Source organism: Megascapheus bottae, chromosome 15, assembly GCF_031878675.1.
Source record: "Megascapheus bottae isolate mThoBot1 chromosome 15, mThoBot2.hap1, whole genome shotgun sequence".
Classification (NCBI taxonomy): domain Eukaryota; kingdom Metazoa; phylum Chordata; class Mammalia; order Rodentia; family Geomyidae; genus Megascapheus; species Megascapheus bottae.
In genome coordinates this window covers 46656970-46677367 of record NC_143523.1, presented here as the reverse complement: position 1 = coordinate 46677367, position 20398 = coordinate 46656970, and the positions used below count along the sequence as shown (strand labels likewise).

Below are 20398 nucleotides of genomic sequence, written 5' to 3'. Positions count from 1 at the left end.
AAGGCATTTTCTATAATAAGTATTCTTCTCCTTACTAAACTAACATACAGATTCATTGTTGACAAAAAGTACAGCAAGTATTTATTTATAAAGGCCTGTTTCTGGGTTCTAGTGCTCATTTACTAAATTTAAACTGTGATGAGCACATTTGAATCTTTAATATGGATGTGCTTGGCATAAGGGAGTAGTGGAGGGGGGAGGGTGGTACTAGGCTCAAACTCAAGGCCCTTGAGAATTTTTGCTCGTGGCACTCTATCACTTGAGTCACAGGTCTACATCGGCCTTTTTAGTGTTTAATCGGAGTTAAGAGTCTCATGGACTTTCATGCCTAGGCTGGCTTTGAACTGAATGAGGATCCACATTCAAAGCCTAGAGATTTAAATGATCCAAGTCCGTCTTGAATAAAGTTTACGCTTCAGACACAGAGAAGATGCTGGCCAGTCTTTTATTTTTTATAGGATCCAAGAAACATGGTAGCTCAAGGGAACATAAAAAGAAAGTCTCAAGCTGGGTGCTGGTGGCTCACCTCTGTAGTCCTAGCTACTCAGGAGGCTGAGATCTGAGGATCAAGGCTCAAAGCAGCCTGGGCACAAAAGGACCAGATATTCTTATCTCCAATTAACTTCTAGTAAACAGGAAGTGGGGCTTGGCTCAAGGGTAGGGCAGTAGCCTTGAGCTGAAGAGCTCAGGGACAGTGCCCAGGCTGAGTTCAAACACCATGACCCATAGAAGGAAGGAAGAAAAGAAAGAAAGAAAGAAAGAAAGAAAGAAAGAAAGAAAGAAAGAAAGAAAGAAAGAAAGAGAGAGAGAAAAAAGAGAGAGAGAGAAAGAAAGAAAGAGAGAGAGAGAGAGGGAGAAAGAAAGAAAGAAAGAAAGAAAGAGGGAGGGAGGGAGGAAGGGAGGAAGGAAGGAAGGAAGGAAGGAAGGAAGGAAGGAAGGAAGGAAGGAAGGAAGACAGAAGGGAAGGAAGGGAAAGACAGACAGACAGACAGACAGAAAGACAGACAGACAGACAGACAGACAGACAGACAGACAGAAAGAAAGAAAGAAAGAAAGAGGGAGGGAGGGAGGGAAGGAAGGAAGGAAGAAAGTCTCCTGGTGGTGATTACTAATTTTCTCTACATGAAGGTAAAAGGAACTACCCAAACAATGAGGGTAAGGGTGAGCCTACTCTAGAGTCGAGGGGCAACTACAATACAGGGAACTCTATAGTGATCCAACAGACTTAAGCCACTGCCTGGGTGTGTTAGTGTATTCTTTACAGGGCAGAAAAGAGACATAATCAAAGTGCTTCTAGGAGGAACATTTTTTGTCCTGTGAGAGCAGAAGAAAGAGGAAGACAACTTGCTTATGTTGGGGTATGTCTATACCTGTGTCTATTTCAAGGGAAGGAAGAATGGAGGGAAGCTAGGTTAGGCTCCGGATTATAATAAAAGCTTAAAAACAAAACTCTTTATACTTATTTTTTTATGCTAGTCCTGGAGCTACTGAGTACTTACAAAAGAAGCTGTCTGAGGGGCCGGGAGTTTGGCCTAGTGGTTAAAGTGCTTGTCTAGCATGCATGAAGACCCGGGTTCGATTCCTTGGTACCACATACATAGAAAAAAGCCAGAAGTGGTGCTGAGGCTCCTCCACACCACAGCTATTTTTTGATGTGTCTAACTATAGAATAGCTTTGCCATTTTTTTTATTCCACAAACATCATGTAACAATGAGCACTAATGTTTACTTTTCTAAATACATGGTATTAAGATTTATCTGTATTACAGTATCAGTAGATTTTGGGGGGGAGCAAGTTTTAGCAAGAATTTATTTTAGCATAAGAAGATTACAGTAGGGGGGGCCAGGAGTTTGGCCTAGTGGTTAAAGTGCTTGCCTAGCATGCACGAAGACCCGGGTTTGATTCCTTGGTACCACATACATAGAAAAAAGCCGGAAGTGGTGCTGAGGCTCAAGTGGTAGAGCTCTAGCCTTGAGAAAGTCCAAGGACAGTGCTCAGGCCCTGAGCTCAAGCCCAGGACTGGCAAAAAAAAAAAAAAAAAAAAAAGAAGAAGCTGTCTGAAATGTTACGCTATTAAATTCAAACACCAGTAATTAATAAAACATCAAGTAATTTGTCTAACAGAATATAAAATTCCAATACAATAGTTTCTACCATGTGCAAATTCAATCTGAATGACATAATCAAGTAAAATAAACCATATTAAATGTAAAGTCAATGAAATCTTTTTAGATTTTTGACTCTTCTACATATATACACCAAAGAAAAGACTAAAGAAATTGAATAGAAGGAAATTAATCACCCTAACACTTTGATTTGGATACTAATCTACAATGAAATAATATTGGCATTAATACAGTTTACTTGAAGTAAGATTTAAAGCAAAACATTTAAAAGTAGACAGAATTCATTTAAAACAAAAAAACAGGATCATGTCCTCTAATTATTGCTTTTGTAACACAAGACAAAGATGAACCAATGTAAGTCCATAAAATACAGAATTAGCTGTGAAAGTCTTACAAGATAAAATTCAAAGACAAGGCATAATTTGGTCAAAAGTTCTGATTCTTTATTTTTTAAAAGCTGTAATTGTGTAAAATACACAAATAGTGTGGGCTAGATCTTGTGGTAAATTCATGAAAATAAAGGAATAAAAAGGCAAAACTGTTCTAGAGATAAAAGAAGTTTACAATACTCCTAGAGAAAGCTCCTACACAGTTCAGAAAGCTATGGGAACTATGTGTTGGTGGCTCATGACTGTAATCCTAGTTACTGAGGAGGCTAAGATCTGAAGATTGCAGTTCAAAGCCAGCCTAGCCACTAAAGTCTGTGAGATTTACCTCCAATTAACCACCAGAAAACTGGAAGAGGCACTATGGCTTTAAGGGTAGAGTACCAGCCTTGAGCAAAAGAACAAAAGAAGTACAGAGACAATTCCCAGGTCCTGAGTTCAAATCAAGTTCAAGTTCAATCAGGACACACATTCATCCAAACCAAACCAAACCAAACCACCCCCCCCAAAGGCTATGGGGGTGGGAAAAGAGAACAGCTATCTAATGATTAGAAAAATCTGGGGCTGTCTTAAAGGAAGAGAAGCAGCCTAAAAGATAATATAAGGCAAGAGGGAAAGAAGAAAGTAAACATTCCAAATAAAACTGTGGGCTGGGTACCAAAGGATAAGCCTGACTACTTTTTTTTTTTTTTTTTTTAGGGGCAGGGGGAGGGGGGCAGGGGAAGGCTGGGTCATGGGGCTTCAACTCTGGGCCTGGGTGCTGTCCCTAGGCACTTCAGCTCAAGGATACAGCCCTACTCCTAGAACCACAGCACCACTTCCTGTTTTCTAGTGATTAAATGGAGGTAAGAATCTCTTGTTCTTTAGTTCCTGGGCTAGCTCTGAACCACGGATCCTCAGATTTCAGCCTCCTGAGTAGCTAGGATTACAGGCATGAGCCAACGTGTTTGGCAAGCCTGACTACTTTCATGAAATCTTGGGAGACAGGATGAAGAGGAGTGGGGACAAGATAATGTTGATAAGATTATGGAAGAAAAATGTTTGGGTCAAATTACAGAATTAACTCAAGCTTTGTGCCTTACACAATAGGACCCATCACAAAGATAGTTAAGTCTTTATGTGATTCTGTAATAGTATTTCCTAAAACTTTTCAGTATTTTATAACTAATGTTTCAATTACAAAAAAAATATGATTATGGGTGAAAAGGAAAACTATAGAAGCAGCTAGTTATAGTGATGCAAGCCTGTAATCCTGGCATCTGGGAGGCAGACCTAGGAGGAGAATTGTAAATTCAAGGCAAGGCTAGGCTATAGAGAGATGTGCTGTCAAAAGGAAGGAAAGAAAGGAGGGCAGCAGGAGGATAAAGGCAGGAATGCAGACAAAAACACAATAAACTATGGAAAGAGAGAATATGCTTTCAAAGCATGTTACCTATAAGACACTAACTTCTAGAATATAGGATGAACCCCTGGAGCTTAACAACAACAATAATAAATCCAGCTAACAACAACATGAAAGGACATTCTATATCACTAATCATTCAGAAAGTGAAAATGAGAATCAAAATGAATCAATATAAAAGTAAATACAGGCCAGACACCGGTAGCTCACGCCTGTAATCCTAGCTTATCAGGAGACGGAGATCTGAGGATCAAGGTTCAAATCCAGCTGGGGCACCAAAATCCATGAGACTCATTTCCAATTAATCACCAAAAAACTGAAAGTAGCACTGTGGCTCAAAGGGTAAGGCAGTAGCCTTGAGCTGAAGAGCTCAAGGATAGCGCTCAGGCCCAATGACCCCCCCCTCAAAAAAAGTAAATAAAGTACAACTACTGGGCTTGGTGATGTATACCTATAATCTAACACTTAATAGGCTAAGACAGAGAGATCATGAATTCAAGGTCAGCTTGGGAAACAGAGTAAGACCCTATTTCTAAATGTATAAAGAAATGAATTAGTAATCAGAAAATAAGAAGTACACGCAAATTAGAATACCAGAGAAGGTTAAATGGTGTAGCTGCAACAGTATGAAACCTGGGCGCGGTAGCTCACGCCTGTAATCCTAGCTACTCAGGAAGATGAGATATGAGGATGGCAGTTCAAAGCCAGCTAAGGCACTAAAGTCCAAGAGACTCTTATCTCCAATTAACCAACTGCAAGTAGGGCTGTGGCTCTCTAGGGGTAGGGCTGTAGGCTTGAGCTGAAGAGCTCACGGACAGGCTACAGAGGGGGGGTGGGGAATGACAAAAAAACAAAAACAGTATGAAAGGTAGTAGCCCACATCTGAAACTATTCTCCCCAATAAACTATCAAAAAAGCCAGACAATAAACTATCAAAAAAGCCAGAAGTGGAGCTGTGGCTCAAGTGGGAAGAAAGAAAGTAGGCGGGGGGGGGGGGGGGTGCAGAGGAAGGAAGGGAAGGAGAATAAAAGGAAGGAAAAGAAAAGCTAAGAAACAAACTTCAGCAGCAGAGTACCTGCCTAACAAGACCAAGGCCCTGAGTTTTAAAAACTCCAATACTGATAGAATCACCATTGGGTATGGTAATCGCCATTCTGGTATATAACTAAAAGAATTGAAAAGAGACTCTCAGCAGGCTCAGTGGTAGCAAGTTTGCCTAGGATGTTGGGTTAGATCCTCAAAACTGCCAAACACTAAACCCAAACAAAAATGATCCCAAAGAAATCTCTGCACACCTTCGTTCATTTCATTGCAGCTTAATCCCAATAACCAAGAGGAAGAAACAACTTAGCTCTACCAAAACATGGAAGGTGATCATATACACATACACACACACACAGACACATACACACAGTACTAAAGGAAAAAATACTATTACATGATACAGTACAAATGAACCTTGAGCACATTAAGCTCTGTGAAATAAGCCAGTAACAAAAAGAATTTTTAAGACGTCACAAATCAACTTATATTAGATATCAAAAGTGCTTCAAGTCTCAGAAACAGAAAGCTTAGTAGACAATACTTGGTGTAGCTATTCAATGACTAAGATTCAGTTCTGAAAAAGTTTTAAAGTGTACATGCAGTTAACACAATGTACTGTGTATTTACAAATGTTTTAAGATTGAACTCAGGACTTTGTGCATGCTAAGCAAATACATTACCACAAAGTGACAGCCAGTAAATTTCATTTTGCCTTTCCCACAATGAATAATAAAAAACAAACCAAAAACATGATCAAAAGAAACATAATTAAAAATTGCAAAGCTCCAGGCTAATTCCTAACAAATCCTTAACGCCAAAAAGAGAACATGATCTTCATTATTATTAGCTGCTGATTACCAGCAAATTCACAGTGTTCACATTATAGTGAATTTCAAAATCCTTGGCCAACAAACAATGGCTGGCAAGTTCTAATTTCAAATCCACAGGAAATAAAATACATGAAAGTGCTGTAAATTACAAAACTCAGTTCTCATCTACCTGTGCTGAGATGGTTGATTGTGTTCTGGATTCAATAACTTAGCAGAGCCACTGATCTCCATCCAGACTTTTTAAAAGAAATAATTACTGTAAACAAGGCCAAACTTTAGGTGCCTAAAAATTCAGTCTAGAGGCTGGGAGTTTGGCCTACTAGTAAGAGTGCTTTGCCTAGCAAGGTTTGATTCCTCCATACAACCCATATATGAAAAAGCCAAAGGTGGTGCCTGTGGCTCAAGTGGTAGAACTCTAGCCTTGAGAAAGCCCAAGAACAGTGCTCAGGCCCTGAGTTCAAGCCCCAGACTGGCAAAAAAAAAAAAAAAAACCCAAAACAGTCTAGCCTAAGTTAAAACTAGTTTTAAATTTATCCACTTGTCTGTGGTCCTCCAGATAGAAAGTATCTTCTGCCTTTTTCTGCAGACCATTTTTTTAGTAACAGCTAGACCTTCCATGTTGCCTGGCATAGGCAATGGTGCTGGCTCAGTTTTAGTTCCAGCCTCTGGGCTTCCCCACAATCTCTTCCTGCTGGGGTCCAATACCTGGCACATAGCCGACTGCCCTCAGTGCAGACCACCTGGCCACAGGAAATGTCAAACATTAGTGATGTTCTTTCTCACACAGTGCCCACTGTCCAGCCACATGGCTGTTTCCAGATGAGAGAAAGACACCCGTCTCCTACGCACATCACATACTCCATACAAGCAAAGGCATATCACAATCTCAAGAACTTAATGGGGATTCCTTTCTAATCCTTAAGAGGCATCTGGATGGTGACTCATCCTGCAGCTCAAGTCAGTCCATCCTCTAATATGCAAGACCTTGTTATTCTCAAGGCTTCTGTAAAGTGATCATGGGAAGGACACAGAGAGAAATTCCTCCAGGAACAAGCTACTCCTAGACACTCCATACAGACTCCAATTTTAATCTTCTCTTACAGAATAGGTTTTGGGATTGAAGATGCAGGATAATGGCAACTAGACACACTTGGCTGCCTCTTGGGAAATTCTTCAATGGATGCTCTAGACTCTGAAAGACTGTGTATGTGCTCAAACCCTATTGTCTATAGTTTTGGGACTTTAGTCAAAATGTGAGACAACAGGAAAACTTGGCCTCTCTCTCTCTCTCTCTCTCTCTCTCTCTCTCTCTCTCTCTCTCTCTCTCTCTCTCTCTCTCACACACACACACACACACACTTGTACAGAGGTAGAATAGAAAGGAACAAAGGCCCAGTATTGGTGGCTCACACCTATAATCCTAGGCACCTAGGAGGCTGAGATCTGATGGTTGTGGTTCAAAGCCAGTCCAGGTAGGAAAAGTCCCTAAGACTCTTTATCTCCTCTCCAATTAACCAACTAAAAATGCACTGTGGCTCAAAGTGGTAAAGTACTAGCCTCAAGTACAAAAGCTTAGGGATAGTGCCCTGGCCCTGAGTTCAAGCTCCCTCACAAAAACAAAACAAACAAGCAAAAAAACCAACAAGAACTCATTCTAAAGATCAACTTGAGGTACTCACTTATCACATACTAAAAGAAACTCTCAGATTTCTCAGAGAATAATATAAAGTTGAATACTATTTAAATCCAAATAATTAGCCAGGTGCCAATGGCTCACTCCTGCAATCCTAACTATTCAGGAGATTGTGGTCTGATATTTACAGCTCAAAACCAGACCATCCATGAGACTTTTTCTCCACTTAATTAACAAAATGATGATGATGATGAGCAGGAGGAGGAGGATGATAAGATGGTGATAGTGATAATGATGGTAAGGATGATTAGAAGTGCAAGTGTGGATCAAATGACACCAGCCATGTCCACCAGCCATGAGTGGAAAAAACAAAAAATACCATAAGACCCTAACTTCTGTACTAGCACATGAGTGTACACACATACACAGAAAATTAGACAAACAAAAATAATTGCAAAAATAAGTATTATTATAGGTTAGGAAAAGGTATCAATACTACTTAACCTAAATTATTTAATAGATAGGCCAAAATGTATATAATACAAGCAAAAGTCAAGCCCATCTGCACTAACAGTGATGGGAGGAAGGACATCTACTGACACTATTAGCTATTCTTGCCTTTTCTAACATGGTACATACTCAAACTCCAGAATGGATGAAGTATATGTACTGAGTCTACCTCTCTATTACACAAAATACAGTAACACAAAATGCTCATGTGGATTATACTGACTTCCAGAGATACAGACTATCATGGCTCACCAGGAGACAATCTGAAGTGAAGGACAAATGCCTATTACATATATACACTATCCTGTTCCTTAAAGAATTCACAATGTATGTCAAAACATCGGTGATAAGTTTATACTTGTCAGTCCACATTACATGAAATATTGTTACAATTAAAAAATAATTTATCAAGACAGTGATAGCCAGGTGTGGTATAATCCTAACTACTCAGAAGGCTAAGATCTAAGGATTGTAGTTCAAAGCCAGCCCAGACACTAAAAAGTCCATGAGACTCTTATCTCCAATTAATTACCAGAAAACCGGAAGTGGCGCTGTGGCTCAAGGGACAGCCTTGAGCTGAAGAGCTCAGGGACAACGCCCAGGCCCATAGTTCAATTACTACAACCAACAAAAAAACAAACAAAATAAATAAACACATAGTGATGACCACTGACTCAGTTTACCAACTTTAGTCAGTCACCAAAAATTAAAGCTCACAGAAGGGCTTTAAGGTCTATGACAAAGACAGCAGGGAATATTTTTTTCCCCCCAGTCCTGGGGCTTTCTCAAGGCTAGAGATCTTCCACTTGAGCCACAGCATCACTTCTGGCTTTTTCTGTGTATGTGGTTCCAAGTAATCAAACCTGGGTCTTCATGCATGTTAGCAAGCACTCTAACACTAGGCCAAATTCCTGGCCCAGGGAATTCATTAAATTTGCAAATTAATGCATTTACTAAAATGATAAATACATGGGTTAAGAAAAATCCTGACCTTTTCTGTAGGGGAGGGCAAGATGACAGTGGTTTGCTACTGGGCTGATATTCTACCCACATGAGCACACATCCCATACACTAGTGCCTTCATTGTTTCTGAGATAGGGTCTTGTGTTTATGCCCAGGCCAGCAATTCTCGCATTTATACTTCCTACCACGCTTGAGCGACAAGTCAATGCTGCCACATCTAGCTTTTATTGAGATGAAGGATCTCTAAAATGTTTTGCCTAGGGTGGCCTTGAACCTCCGTCCTCTGGATATCTACCTCCTAAGTAATGAGGATTACAGGAATGAGACCCTGTCCCCAGCCTGTTTTTTTGTTTTGGTGTTTGTTTGTTTTTTTTAAAAGCATCACAAATCCAAAATGAATAACCCTTTGTACCATTTGGAGAAGAACTAGATGAGTTACATGAGAGGAAAAACAAGAGTTGCTACCACCTTTCTTCACCCCAAACTGACAACTGACATTTCAGATTCCTGAGGTTTGTTTAGCTCAGCAAGGTAATCAGAGGAACCAAACCCAGAATCCAGGAAGTTAACTGGAGGCTTCCTGCCAACTGGCAGCCTTCAAGCAGTAGTACCAGTTAACACCACAATCGAGCTGACAGTAGAGAAGTGTCCAGGTTTAAGGGAAAGACCATGAGGAACTGCCAGGAAGAGAAACTGTTCCAGGTTGTAGTACAGCAAAGGTAACAGGGAACACAGTTTTCCTTAAACCATGCTTACCCATTTTACCATTGATTAGTATCGTACTCACTAAAATGGTCATGTTCAATCTCACCTCTTCTTCCTAGAAAGCTCAGTTCTTTATTTTTATCAAATGAGATTAAAACAAAAAACAGTGAAGTTCCTTGAAGTGGCTATCTGCAAATGCTGGAAAGCAGGGGGTGAAAGAACAAAGAATATTTACAGAACAAATACAATTTTAAAATTCAACAATTTATATGTAAAAACCAACCCCCCAACTGTGCTCTACTGTATCTTAACAGAAGTTTTAAGCATATATCATGAAACACTTAGAAAATAAATCTGAAGTAACTATATTTTAACAAACCAATGGTGGTTAAAGCAAAAAAAAAAAAAAAAGATTTGGTAACCACAAGATTAAGTGCAAGCCATAAACCTACTGAAACAAACTCCTACCCCAGCATGCAAAGCTCTTCAAAATCTAACCTACCATCTTTAATAATCCTATTTCCCTTTTATAAAGTTGCCTCCAGGATTAACTGTCTTATTCAACATTTCTCATATCCTCTTTATGCCATGGTGAGTTTACTTTCCTTTCTTTCTGAATCCCTCTTTAGAAATCACACAGTCAGGCACAGTGGCTCACAACCATAATCTCAGCTGCTTAGGAGTTAGACATCAGAAGATTGCGGTTCTAGGCCACAATTTAGCAAGATTCCATTTCAATAAATAAGCTAGGCATGGTGGTGCATGGCTGCATCAACAAGTAGGCAGGAAGTTATATAGTTATATAGAACCTGGAATCAGCCTGGAGGGAAAAAACATATATAAGCCCCTACCTTAAAAAGTAAACACACTAGCAACAACTATATAGCTAAGTGGCAGAGAGCTTCCCTAGGAAGCACAGGATCCCAAGTTCAGAACACTAGCACCTTGAAGAAACAAAACAAAGAAGAAATAACCACACATCCAGCTAGGCATGGTGACACTCAAGAGGCAGAAGCAGGAAGACACCGGCTAAGGCCAACCTGGGCTAGACAGATAGCTACACATTGTCTTTAAAAATACAGGGGCTGGCAGGGAGTTTGGCTTGGTGGTAGAGTGTTTGCCAAGCAATATAAACAATCACTGAAGACCCTGAGTTTTTCTTCCAATGGCTACTCCAAATGACATCCTGGCCAAGGAATCCCCCCCCATTCCCCCCTCCCCGTGGGATACATGTTCCTTTCTCTGCCTCTCATAGCCCTGGGTGTCCCACAGAAAGCCACATTATAGGTTTTTTTGTTTGTTTGTTTTGTTTTTTGAGGGAGTAGTTGGTTATAGAACTTGGACTCAGGGCTTGGGCACTGGATACTGTCTCCTAGCTTTTGTGCTCAAGACTAGCAGTCTACCACTTGAGTCATAGCTTCAATTTTGGGTTTGGGGTAGTTAATTGAGAGTCTCACACTTTTTTTTTTTTTTTAACCAGGGCTGACTTTGAACTACCATCTTCAGATCTCAGCTTCTTGAGTAGCCAGGATTATGCGAGTGAGCCACCAGTGCCAGACTACATTCTACCATTTTAGTAGTAACTTGGTTTCTAGTGACACTAGCAAACACACTCTCCCAGTGTTTATCTTCACAAAGCAGCTCTTCTATGGATACTCTCATACCATGATCTGTTTGCATATATAAGATCCCCGGGCTAGACCTCCAAGAGCCTGGCCATCACTTGCCTGCCTTATTGTTAAGATCCTCAAGACTCCTTCCCTCTTAGCCACTAGAACTTAGTTCTCCTCCCAAGCAATAGGATTGAGTAATAGTTCTTGGTATGACCTATTTTCGGCCTCACCATACAATTAACTAATCAAAACACTTGACTAGGTTGATCCATGAGAACTGGCAAAGGTTCCCATGGAGCAGCAGTTTCTAGGCTCTTCAGTGCTATATTTCCCTTGGACCTAACTCTCAATTCTCTCCCACAGTATCTTCACAGCTACTTAACTTCTTAATGAACTTGAACAATCTCTTAGCCATCCAGTTCTTAGAAGTTCTCAGAGATAGATGATTATCAAGCAAAACTGACAAAGCTGATATTAAAAAAAAAAAAGGCAGAGATGACATGAAGCAGCCAGGCAACTTCATTTTTTTCTAACATAAATTATATTAAAATGTTTCCTGTTATATAACAATTAAAATATATTTTCACAATAAAAGTAATTCAGATTATATTACAAGGTAGACAAAGTCAAGCACCCACTGACACTTTCTCAGTCCCAATCCTTTCCTTCTTTCCCAGTTATCAATGTGTCTATGCCACCTTTCATCAAAAAATAACAACTGATCGCTTGGAGCACTCATGATGCTGGACCAAGACAGGAGAGTAGATTAACTATGCCACCAATTGTTAGGATCTAGGATTTCAGTAATTTCTGAAGAGCATGTTTTAGAATCCATGAAATCAAAAATGCATAGTCTAAAATTTCATAATAAGTTTCCATGCATAATACATATAACATCTATAAAATACAATATGTATGGAAGTAAGGGGTTATTTTACATAAATTTGATACTTTTTAACTAAAAATGTATCTGAGAGAGCTTCTATTTGAACTGCATACTGTTGGAGGCTACATAATATTCCCTATGCTGGTTATATCACTGTCTCTAAGCATTTCAGAACTTCTCCATTAATAAATGCTGGAATGAACATACATTTGTATGTATTTCACTAGGTGAAATTATCAAATCAAAGGTGTATTTTATTTTTACAGATACTGTCAAACATGTTTTGAAAAGACCTGAAAACCTTCCATGTCCATTCATGTTTCCTCATCCACTGCTGCTAACATAGAATATAATTCTGATGGGAGAAAACCTGATTGTATTATCAATTAACCTAAGTACCTCTTTGTATTTATGGGACTTTTAACCAAATGCCTTTCAAATTTTTTTCCAGTTTTTTTTCTTATTTCCAGAAAGTTTTTCAGTTCTTTATTCTCTCCCCCCCCTCTCTCCACACACACACACACACACACACACACACACACACACACACACACACTTACACTTGAAGGGGTGCCAGTCCTAGCCACTTGTAGTTGAGCTTTTGTGCTCAAGGCTAGCACTCTACCCCTGAGCCACAGTTCTACTTCCAGCTTTTTGGTAGTTAATCTCATGGACTTTCAAATCGAAATTCTCAGATTTCAGCCTCACTAGTAGCTAGGCATGAGCCACTAGCACCTGGTTTTTTAATTGTAGTGTTGTCTTTAGCGATATAAACAATCTTTTTTTTCTTTAATTCATCTTTTTGGGCCGGGAGTTTGGCCTAGTGGTAGAGTGCTTGCCTAGCATGCACGAAGACCCAGGTTCAATTTCTCAGTACCATATACATAGAAAAAGCCAGAAATGGTGCTGTGGCTCAATTGGTAGAGTTCTAGCCTTGAGAAAGCCCAAGGACAATGTTAGGCCCTCAGTTCAAGGCCCAGGAATGGCAAAAAAAAAAAAAAAAATCTTTTGGAAGCCAGGAGTTTGGCTTAGTAGGAGAGTGCTTACCTAGCATTCACAAAGACCCAGGTTCAATTCCTAGGTTCCACATACATAGAAAAGCCAGAAGTGGTGCTGTGCCTCAAGTGGCAGAGCACTAGCCTTGAGGAAAGCTCAAGGACAGTGAGTGCTCAGGACCTGAGTTCAGTCCCCAAGACAGGCAAAATAAAAATAATTTTAAAAATCATCCTTTCCAGTGAGGAAGAGAAAAGGAATAGGCAGGATATTTTCTCAGTGATCATCACATAGCCAGAATACTTTGCCCATAAAGAAAAGGAAATTGAGAAAATGCTAGTTTGCTGTGAGTGGGAGAATGTCTAGTGACATGCTAAGAATGGGTGGTGCCTTCGTGAGGCAGAGGGGAGGCAAGTATCAAAAACACAATTGGTTCAAGAGTTTGAAGAATGATCGTGCCCCCTCAATTTTCTATATTTGCTCCTGAATTGTAAAAATAAGGTAAATTTAAGGTCCCTGTGTTTCAGTGTTTTAGTTGACTTTTATTATTCATCAATTATATTACCTCCCTAGAACAGAGATACCCAAGATAACCTTTAAACATTTTAAAATATTCTTTTTCTATTAATTTTATGTTAACGTATATATAACTTGTATTTTAAAAATGTATATTCAACTCTTGAAAAGCAAACAGGTGTAATAAAATTTTGTATTTTTTAAAAAATCATCCTTTCCCACTTCTACCCAAAATTAATTACAAACAAGCAAAATATTTGCTCCTTAATATGAAATCTATTCTTTGCAAACTCTTCTGGGTTCTGGCCCAGCAGTGCAGTATAGAATGTATTCCTGAAATCCACACACTGGAGGCTTGCTATCCTGATACCACCTCTCAGTGGAGCAGATGCCAGTCAGCCAGCCTGTGAGCAACATTTCAGGAAGGACTAGCGTGGTCTCTTTCTTAATTTTGAGGGCAGAATCCTAACAGCCCGTTTCAGGCAACCTACCTTTGCCAACCTATAATGGGGGCGAGGGAAGGGAGAGGAATGGAGAGACAAAGAGAGATATTACTATTACTGCACAGTTCCTGAGCCAGGAATGTCTGAGCACTTGTAAGAAGATGGCCACCACTCACACGGCTCTCTCCACTAAACTGCATCCCTAGCTGGGTGCTGGTAGTTCATGCCTACAATCCTAGCTACTCAGGAGGCTGAGAGCTAAGGATCAGGGTCCAAAGCTAGTACTAGCTGGAAAGCCCACAAGACTCTTACCTATATTAATCATAGGAAAAGGTGGAAGTGGCACTGTGGCTCAAGTGATACAATGCTTGCCTTGACCAAGGAGCTCAAGGACAGTGCCCAGGCTCAGAGTTTGAGCCTAGGGGTGGGGGGCGAGGGAGGGAGAGGAGGGGAGAACCTGAATCCCTAACTTAGCAAAAGTAAGCTGTGAGACATTGGAAAACTAATAATTAGATTTTGGTGTGAGAGACAAAGCTGCCAAGACAGAGTCCCTGTGAGACAGACTCTCTCCTAGAGAACCAAGAAGGAAGTGACTCTCTTCCTTCCAGATCTGCATGGTAAGAAAAAAATGGATCACTGATTGCTCCCCAGGGTTGTTACCTCCTGCTTACACAGCCCCTTAAAAGATATCCAGAAACATACGTTCCCTGTGGATCTGAGCTTCACAGGTCCAGGCCTTGGACTCATCTAACTGCCAGAAAAGTGGTCCAGGACAGTTAGGTTCCAAGTTCTGTGGAACTTAGAAATGCTACCATCCAATACCGTAGCCACTAACCACATATGATTATTTAAAATACACATTTTAAACAGCATTAAAATTTTAGTTTCTTGATCTTATAAGTAACATATGCCTGGAGGTTACTCTGCTGGGTGATGTAGAGACCATCTCCACTGAAGCCTTTCTGTTGGGCAGCACTATTCTAGATGCACTGTAAATCTTGAGTAAAGAATCCTTACTTATAATTAGTATCATCATTCGAGTGTCATAATTAAATATTTAAAATACCATCCTTTGAATTAAAATAATTGAAACACACTTACTGATGAATGGAGCCCTAATAATAAATCTGTTTCATCAGAATAAAAAATTTAAATACAGTGTAAGTCCATTTATTTCCAGCTGCCAAAATTAATATGTCCTGCAAAAAGCAATGAATTCTTGGAGTTGCATGAATCCATTCTCCTGACAGATAAAATTTCCTGTTAATGGTCACTTACCACACTAATCTTTATATAACCCCTATGGTCCAGGAGTGAGTGGAATATACAAATACCTAGAATATTCCAACTCTGGGATTTCAAATGGTGTGCATATAAAAACAAAAATACCAAAAGTCTGTGAGTTCAGAATTTGATGCTAAGCAGAAGGTAGTCATGAATATGTTAAATAAGAATGTAAATTAGAACAAAACAAAAAATATGTAGGATATATGTGTCTCTTTCTCTCCATTAAATGCCAACAGTCCTGAACATATAAAATGCATACATAAGGAAGAGAAAGGATTGTCTACGCTCTTCATAGACTTCTAAGAACATTGACACTCATCCAAACACACTTATGTAAAACTCATAATTAAATAAAAACAACAACAATAACACAGAACTGCATAGTGATTGACAAAACAGTATTCCTGGGAGTAGAACACAAGATAAAGAAATAAAATACTGCATTAGTCTCAATTCCACATAATAGTAGATATTTGTGACATTTGAGTGGCTATCAGTCTATGTAATGAAGACAGCTGAAATTTGTCCACCAAAGTCATTAGCCAATCCTAAGAGTATATGTGTTCTACCTAAAGGACCACTAAAGAGGGCCTCTGACTCCCTAGTGAAGAAAGGATAAAGGCAATACATCCCTAAAATGTTGCCAGACAACACAGGAGGTGGTAGGACAGCTTTAGCAATATCACTTTACTATTTCACTGTGTCCTCCTCAAATCATTTTTCAGTGCTAAAATAATGATAATCCATTTACACTTGGTATTATTGCCTTGAACAACCATTTGCTCTGTATTTTTTTTCTCCTTTTGGAACATACCTGTTCTGGGACAAGACAGGAAATTCTCAGACATGGCAGGTTTATACTGGGAGTTTAGATACTAAACTCTACCAAATGGAGTGGGGGATAGGAGAAGCAAGAAGGAATAAATGTCATTAAGAGAAGAACAAAAGGAGCATCCTCTGTCTTCCATTTTACACATGAATCATTTTATTTCCACTGAAAACTGTCTGTAATTTCTCTGTAAACTCTCAGGAACTCGGGAGAAAGCAGCAGATGAATCACTCTCCTAAAATAGTCTGTAAACGATGAGGAATACATTCTCACATGCACACTACATTCCCTGAACTTTTATTTAGCTGTTTATAATTTTAAAAATCCATATGGGGAAGTGGCACTGTGGCTCCAAGTGGTAGAGCACTAGAATCTAGCTGAAGAGCTCAGGGACAGCACCCAGGCCCAGATTTCAAGCCCCACGACACTCCCCACCCCACCTTACCCCACCCCCCCGGCCTAAAATAAATAAATCAATCAATAAATAAAATCCATATGGTCACTGAAAGTTTTATTTTGTGGGTTATTTTTTATTTTTTGGAGTGCAGGTCCTGGGGCTTGAACTCAGGGCCTGGTCCCTATCTGTGAGCTTCTTTTGCTCAAGGCTAGTGCTCTACCATTTAAGCCACAGCTCCATTTCTGGCTTTTGTCTGTGATTAATTAGAGATTAAAAAAAGTCTTATATCTGAGTTCAAGCCCTAGGGGTAGCAATAAATAAATAAAGCCACAGATTTGCCCTAGGGGTAGCAATAAATAAATAAAGCGACAGATTCCCGCCCCCCCCCCCTGGCTGTTTTCGGTCCTCAGGCCAGATCTCAGCCACCTAAATAGCTAAGAATACAAGTGTGAGCCACCAGTGGACAACTCATTGAAAATATTTTATGATGGGCTAGAAGCATGACAAAATGGTAACGTGCCTCTCTGGCAAGCTCCAGTTTCGAGTTCAAACCCTAGTGCAGCTTCCTCAAAAAAGTGTATTATAGGAATGCCACAGATTCTGACTTATGAAAAGTATGTGGAGCAAACAAACATCTAGTATAATGCTTTGATTAGAATTTACTGAGACATTAGGGAAGAAGCTGAGTTTCAAACGAAAATAACTCTCAAAAGTAAACAATTTTACAAAAAGTTGACCTAACAGAATCTGGGCATTTTGACTCCAATCTCAATTGACATACTAAAATCCACAAATGATTATGGAATAGGTCTGGAAATATGGGGCCCACGTAGCAAAGGTCTTTAACAAAGAGAGGCTTCTTTCTAAATTACATTAGTATTCTCAAGGTGAAACAACTTGTTACCAATGCACAGCACTGGTCTCATATCCAGCAATACCTTTACTAATAAGAGGATATGTCTGAAAGTCACACTTCTTTTTTTACAAAAGTTAATTATCACAGGGTAGAACTGAGAGGCATGAGGATGACTTCCAGGGATCAGAAGAGAGGACAGCTACAGAATGAAATTAATGTTAAATATTAATGAAAAGGCAAACATGCAAGAAAATATAAAATATGCATCAGTTTTAGGATGAGGTTAAGGAAAAGAGCCAGATGAATATTAACAGTAGGAGGAAAATTAGGAGGAATCTGTTCAAGCAAGAGTGGGAGAGCAGAAGGGGCAAAGAAATTGCAAAGAAAGGGAAGACTCCAGACAACTCCAGTACAGGTTTCTCAGTTGTTTTGAGTGGAAGGGAAAGACAGGCTTCCTGCTAGCCAGATTTCTTCATCCTACCAAGGGTCTACTTTAAGGAAGATTTCAATGAAAATACCATGGAGTGACATAAGAGTCTCTGGTATCTGAAATGCCCCCCCAGCTGCATGCAAACTGGTGGCATCCTGACAACAAAGTTTAATTTGCTAATTGTGCAAAACATAACATGAAATTATTTTATGCAAAATCGGTCAAAAAGTAACATTAGTGAATGATTGAGTTTATGCCAGTACTCCTTGGTACTTGAGCAGCTGAGGCAAAGGCCTTGTATCAGCAAGTTTGAAGCTAGTCTGGTATATATCACAAGACCATGTCTCAAACAAGTATTGGTGAATGAAATCAAATTCCTGTGTCTTGATGGTGGGTAAGGAGGCACCTCACAGAAGGCAAAAGGTGCTTGGCAAATATAGCAGCTTCAGAAAAGCAGCTGCCACTCAAGTGATAGGCAGGCTTTGGGCAATGCCTTACTTTACAGACTATGTGAATGAAGCCTCACTATAACTCTACAACTAGATAGAGGGAGTCCACTGGGAGCATCTCTGCTGTGTAATGCAAACATGTGTGAGTCAAACCATAAAACCAACAGGGATATCAGAAATACACAGTTGGACTCAGTGGATTATGCCTATAATCCAAATAGTTAGGTAACTGGGATTGAGAAGATCATTGTTTGAGACCAGCCCAGACAATAAGTTGGTAAAGCAGAATTTCACTTAATGAAGCTAAAGTGTGAGATGGGTGCTAGTCACTCATGTCTGTAATCCTCGCTACTCAGGAGAGTAAGGTCTGAGAATCACAGTTCAAAACCAAAAAAGGTAGGAAAGTCTGTGCGACATTTATCTTCAATGAACCACCAAAAAGTCAAAAGTGGAGCAGTGGCTCAAGTGGTAGAGCAAAAATTAGCCTTGAGCAAAAAAAAAAGTTCAAGGACAGCGCCTGGATCCTTAATTTAAGCCGCAGGACTGGCTGAAGTATAATAGTACAGGAAAGCATAAATAAGAGGATGACAATGCAGGCTGGCAAAAAGTGAGACCCTATCTCAAAAACAGCAAAGCAAAAAGGACTGGAAGAATGGCTCAAGTGGTAGAATGCCTGCCTACAAATACCTGAATTCAAACCTCAGTCATAGAAAGAAGAAAAAAGAAAGAAATAATAAAAAAAAAAGAATCACGGGGCCTAGTGGTTAAAGTGCTTGCCTAGCATGCATGAAGACCCGGGTTCAATTCCTCAGTCCCACATATAGAAAAATGCCAGAAGGGGTGCTGAGGCTCAAGTGGTAGAGCTCTAGCCTTGAGAAAGTCCAGGGACAGTGCTCAGGCCCTGAGCTCAAGCCCAGGATTGGCAAAAAAAAAAAAAAAAAATCACAATGAGAATTGTCTAAAAGTCGAGCAATTATACTGCTAGGTACCTGTCCTAGAGTAAGTACAGCATGTATCCGCACAAAAACTAGTACCTAGCCAGTTGTGGTAACCTAAGACTACAATCCCAGCAATTAGTAAAAAAAAAAAAAAAAAAAAAAAGCAGCAATTATTAAAGCAAGAAGATCTCAAGTTTCAAATTAGCCTGGACTACAGAGTAACACAGTCTTAAAAACAAACAAGGACCAGGAGTTTGGCCTAGTGGTAGAATGCTAGCCTTAGCATGAACCCAACATTGTCTTGGGTTCAAGGTCTTATCCAGGGTGCCCAAACGTCCCTCCTCCTTAAGAACTGTGGGGCTTTCTAGGAGTGAGATTTTCACTGTTAGTTTGAATAGTCCAAAGACAGAGGTTGGAAACCAGGATGGAAGCTAGGCGGTGATGACTTAAACCTGTAATTCTAGCTACTCAAGAGGCTGACCTTGGGGCCAGGAGTTTGTCCTAGTGGTAGAATGCTTGCCTAGCATGCAGGAAGACCCGTGTTTGACTCCTTGGTACCGCATACATAGAAAAAGCCGCAAGAGGTGCTATGGCTTAAGTGTTAGAACTCTAGCCTTGATATAGTCCAAGTACAGTGCGCAGGCCCTGAGATCAAGTCCCCGGACTGGCCTACACACACACACAAAAAAATTAAAAACAAGCAACAACAAACCCCTGGCACAAAATGTTCATAGCGGCACTACAATAGTTAGAAGACGGGGTGGGAGGGGTGGAGATCCATCGATTAATGAGTAAATAAATAAAATGTGGTAGTTCCATATAGTTAAGAGGAATGAAGTACTAATATGTGCTGCTATTTAGGTGAACTGGGAAACGTTATGTCTGCTGAAAGAAACCAGTTTTTTTTTAAGGCCATTTACTATAGGATTCCATCTATATGAAATGTCTAAAATAGGCAAATCCCCAGAGACAAAGTAGATTAGTGGTTGCCAGGGACTGAAGGAAGCCAGGAATGGGCAGTGACTGCTAATGAGCACAGGATTTCATTGAGGAAATAGTGATGGCTACATAACTCCATATATAAACTAATAACCATCGAGTTGTCCACTTTAATTGTGTAAATTTTATGGCATGTGTTACACTTCAATAACATGAAAATAT

General features: G+C 39.8%; 1 protein-coding gene across 6 annotated transcripts in view; it reads right to left on the bottom strand.

Moving 5' to 3' along the window:
• Window positions 1-20398, bottom strand: part of Kat6b (lysine acetyltransferase 6B) — a 173897-nt gene that overhangs the window by 106375 nt on the left and 47124 nt on the right. Inside the window, exon 1 of one of the 6 annotated variants that reach the window (XM_090346610.1) lies at window positions 14754-14832. The exons of 4 other annotated variants lie outside the window; for them this stretch is intronic. In XM_090346610.1, the coding sequence (XP_090202736.1) occupies window positions 14754-14798 (45 nt within the window). In that variant the 5' untranslated portion in view covers window positions 14799-14832. Of the gene's footprint in view, window positions 1-14753; window positions 14833-20398 lie in introns of those variants that run through there. One more of the 6 variants, XM_090346611.1, reaches the window with a different exon arrangement.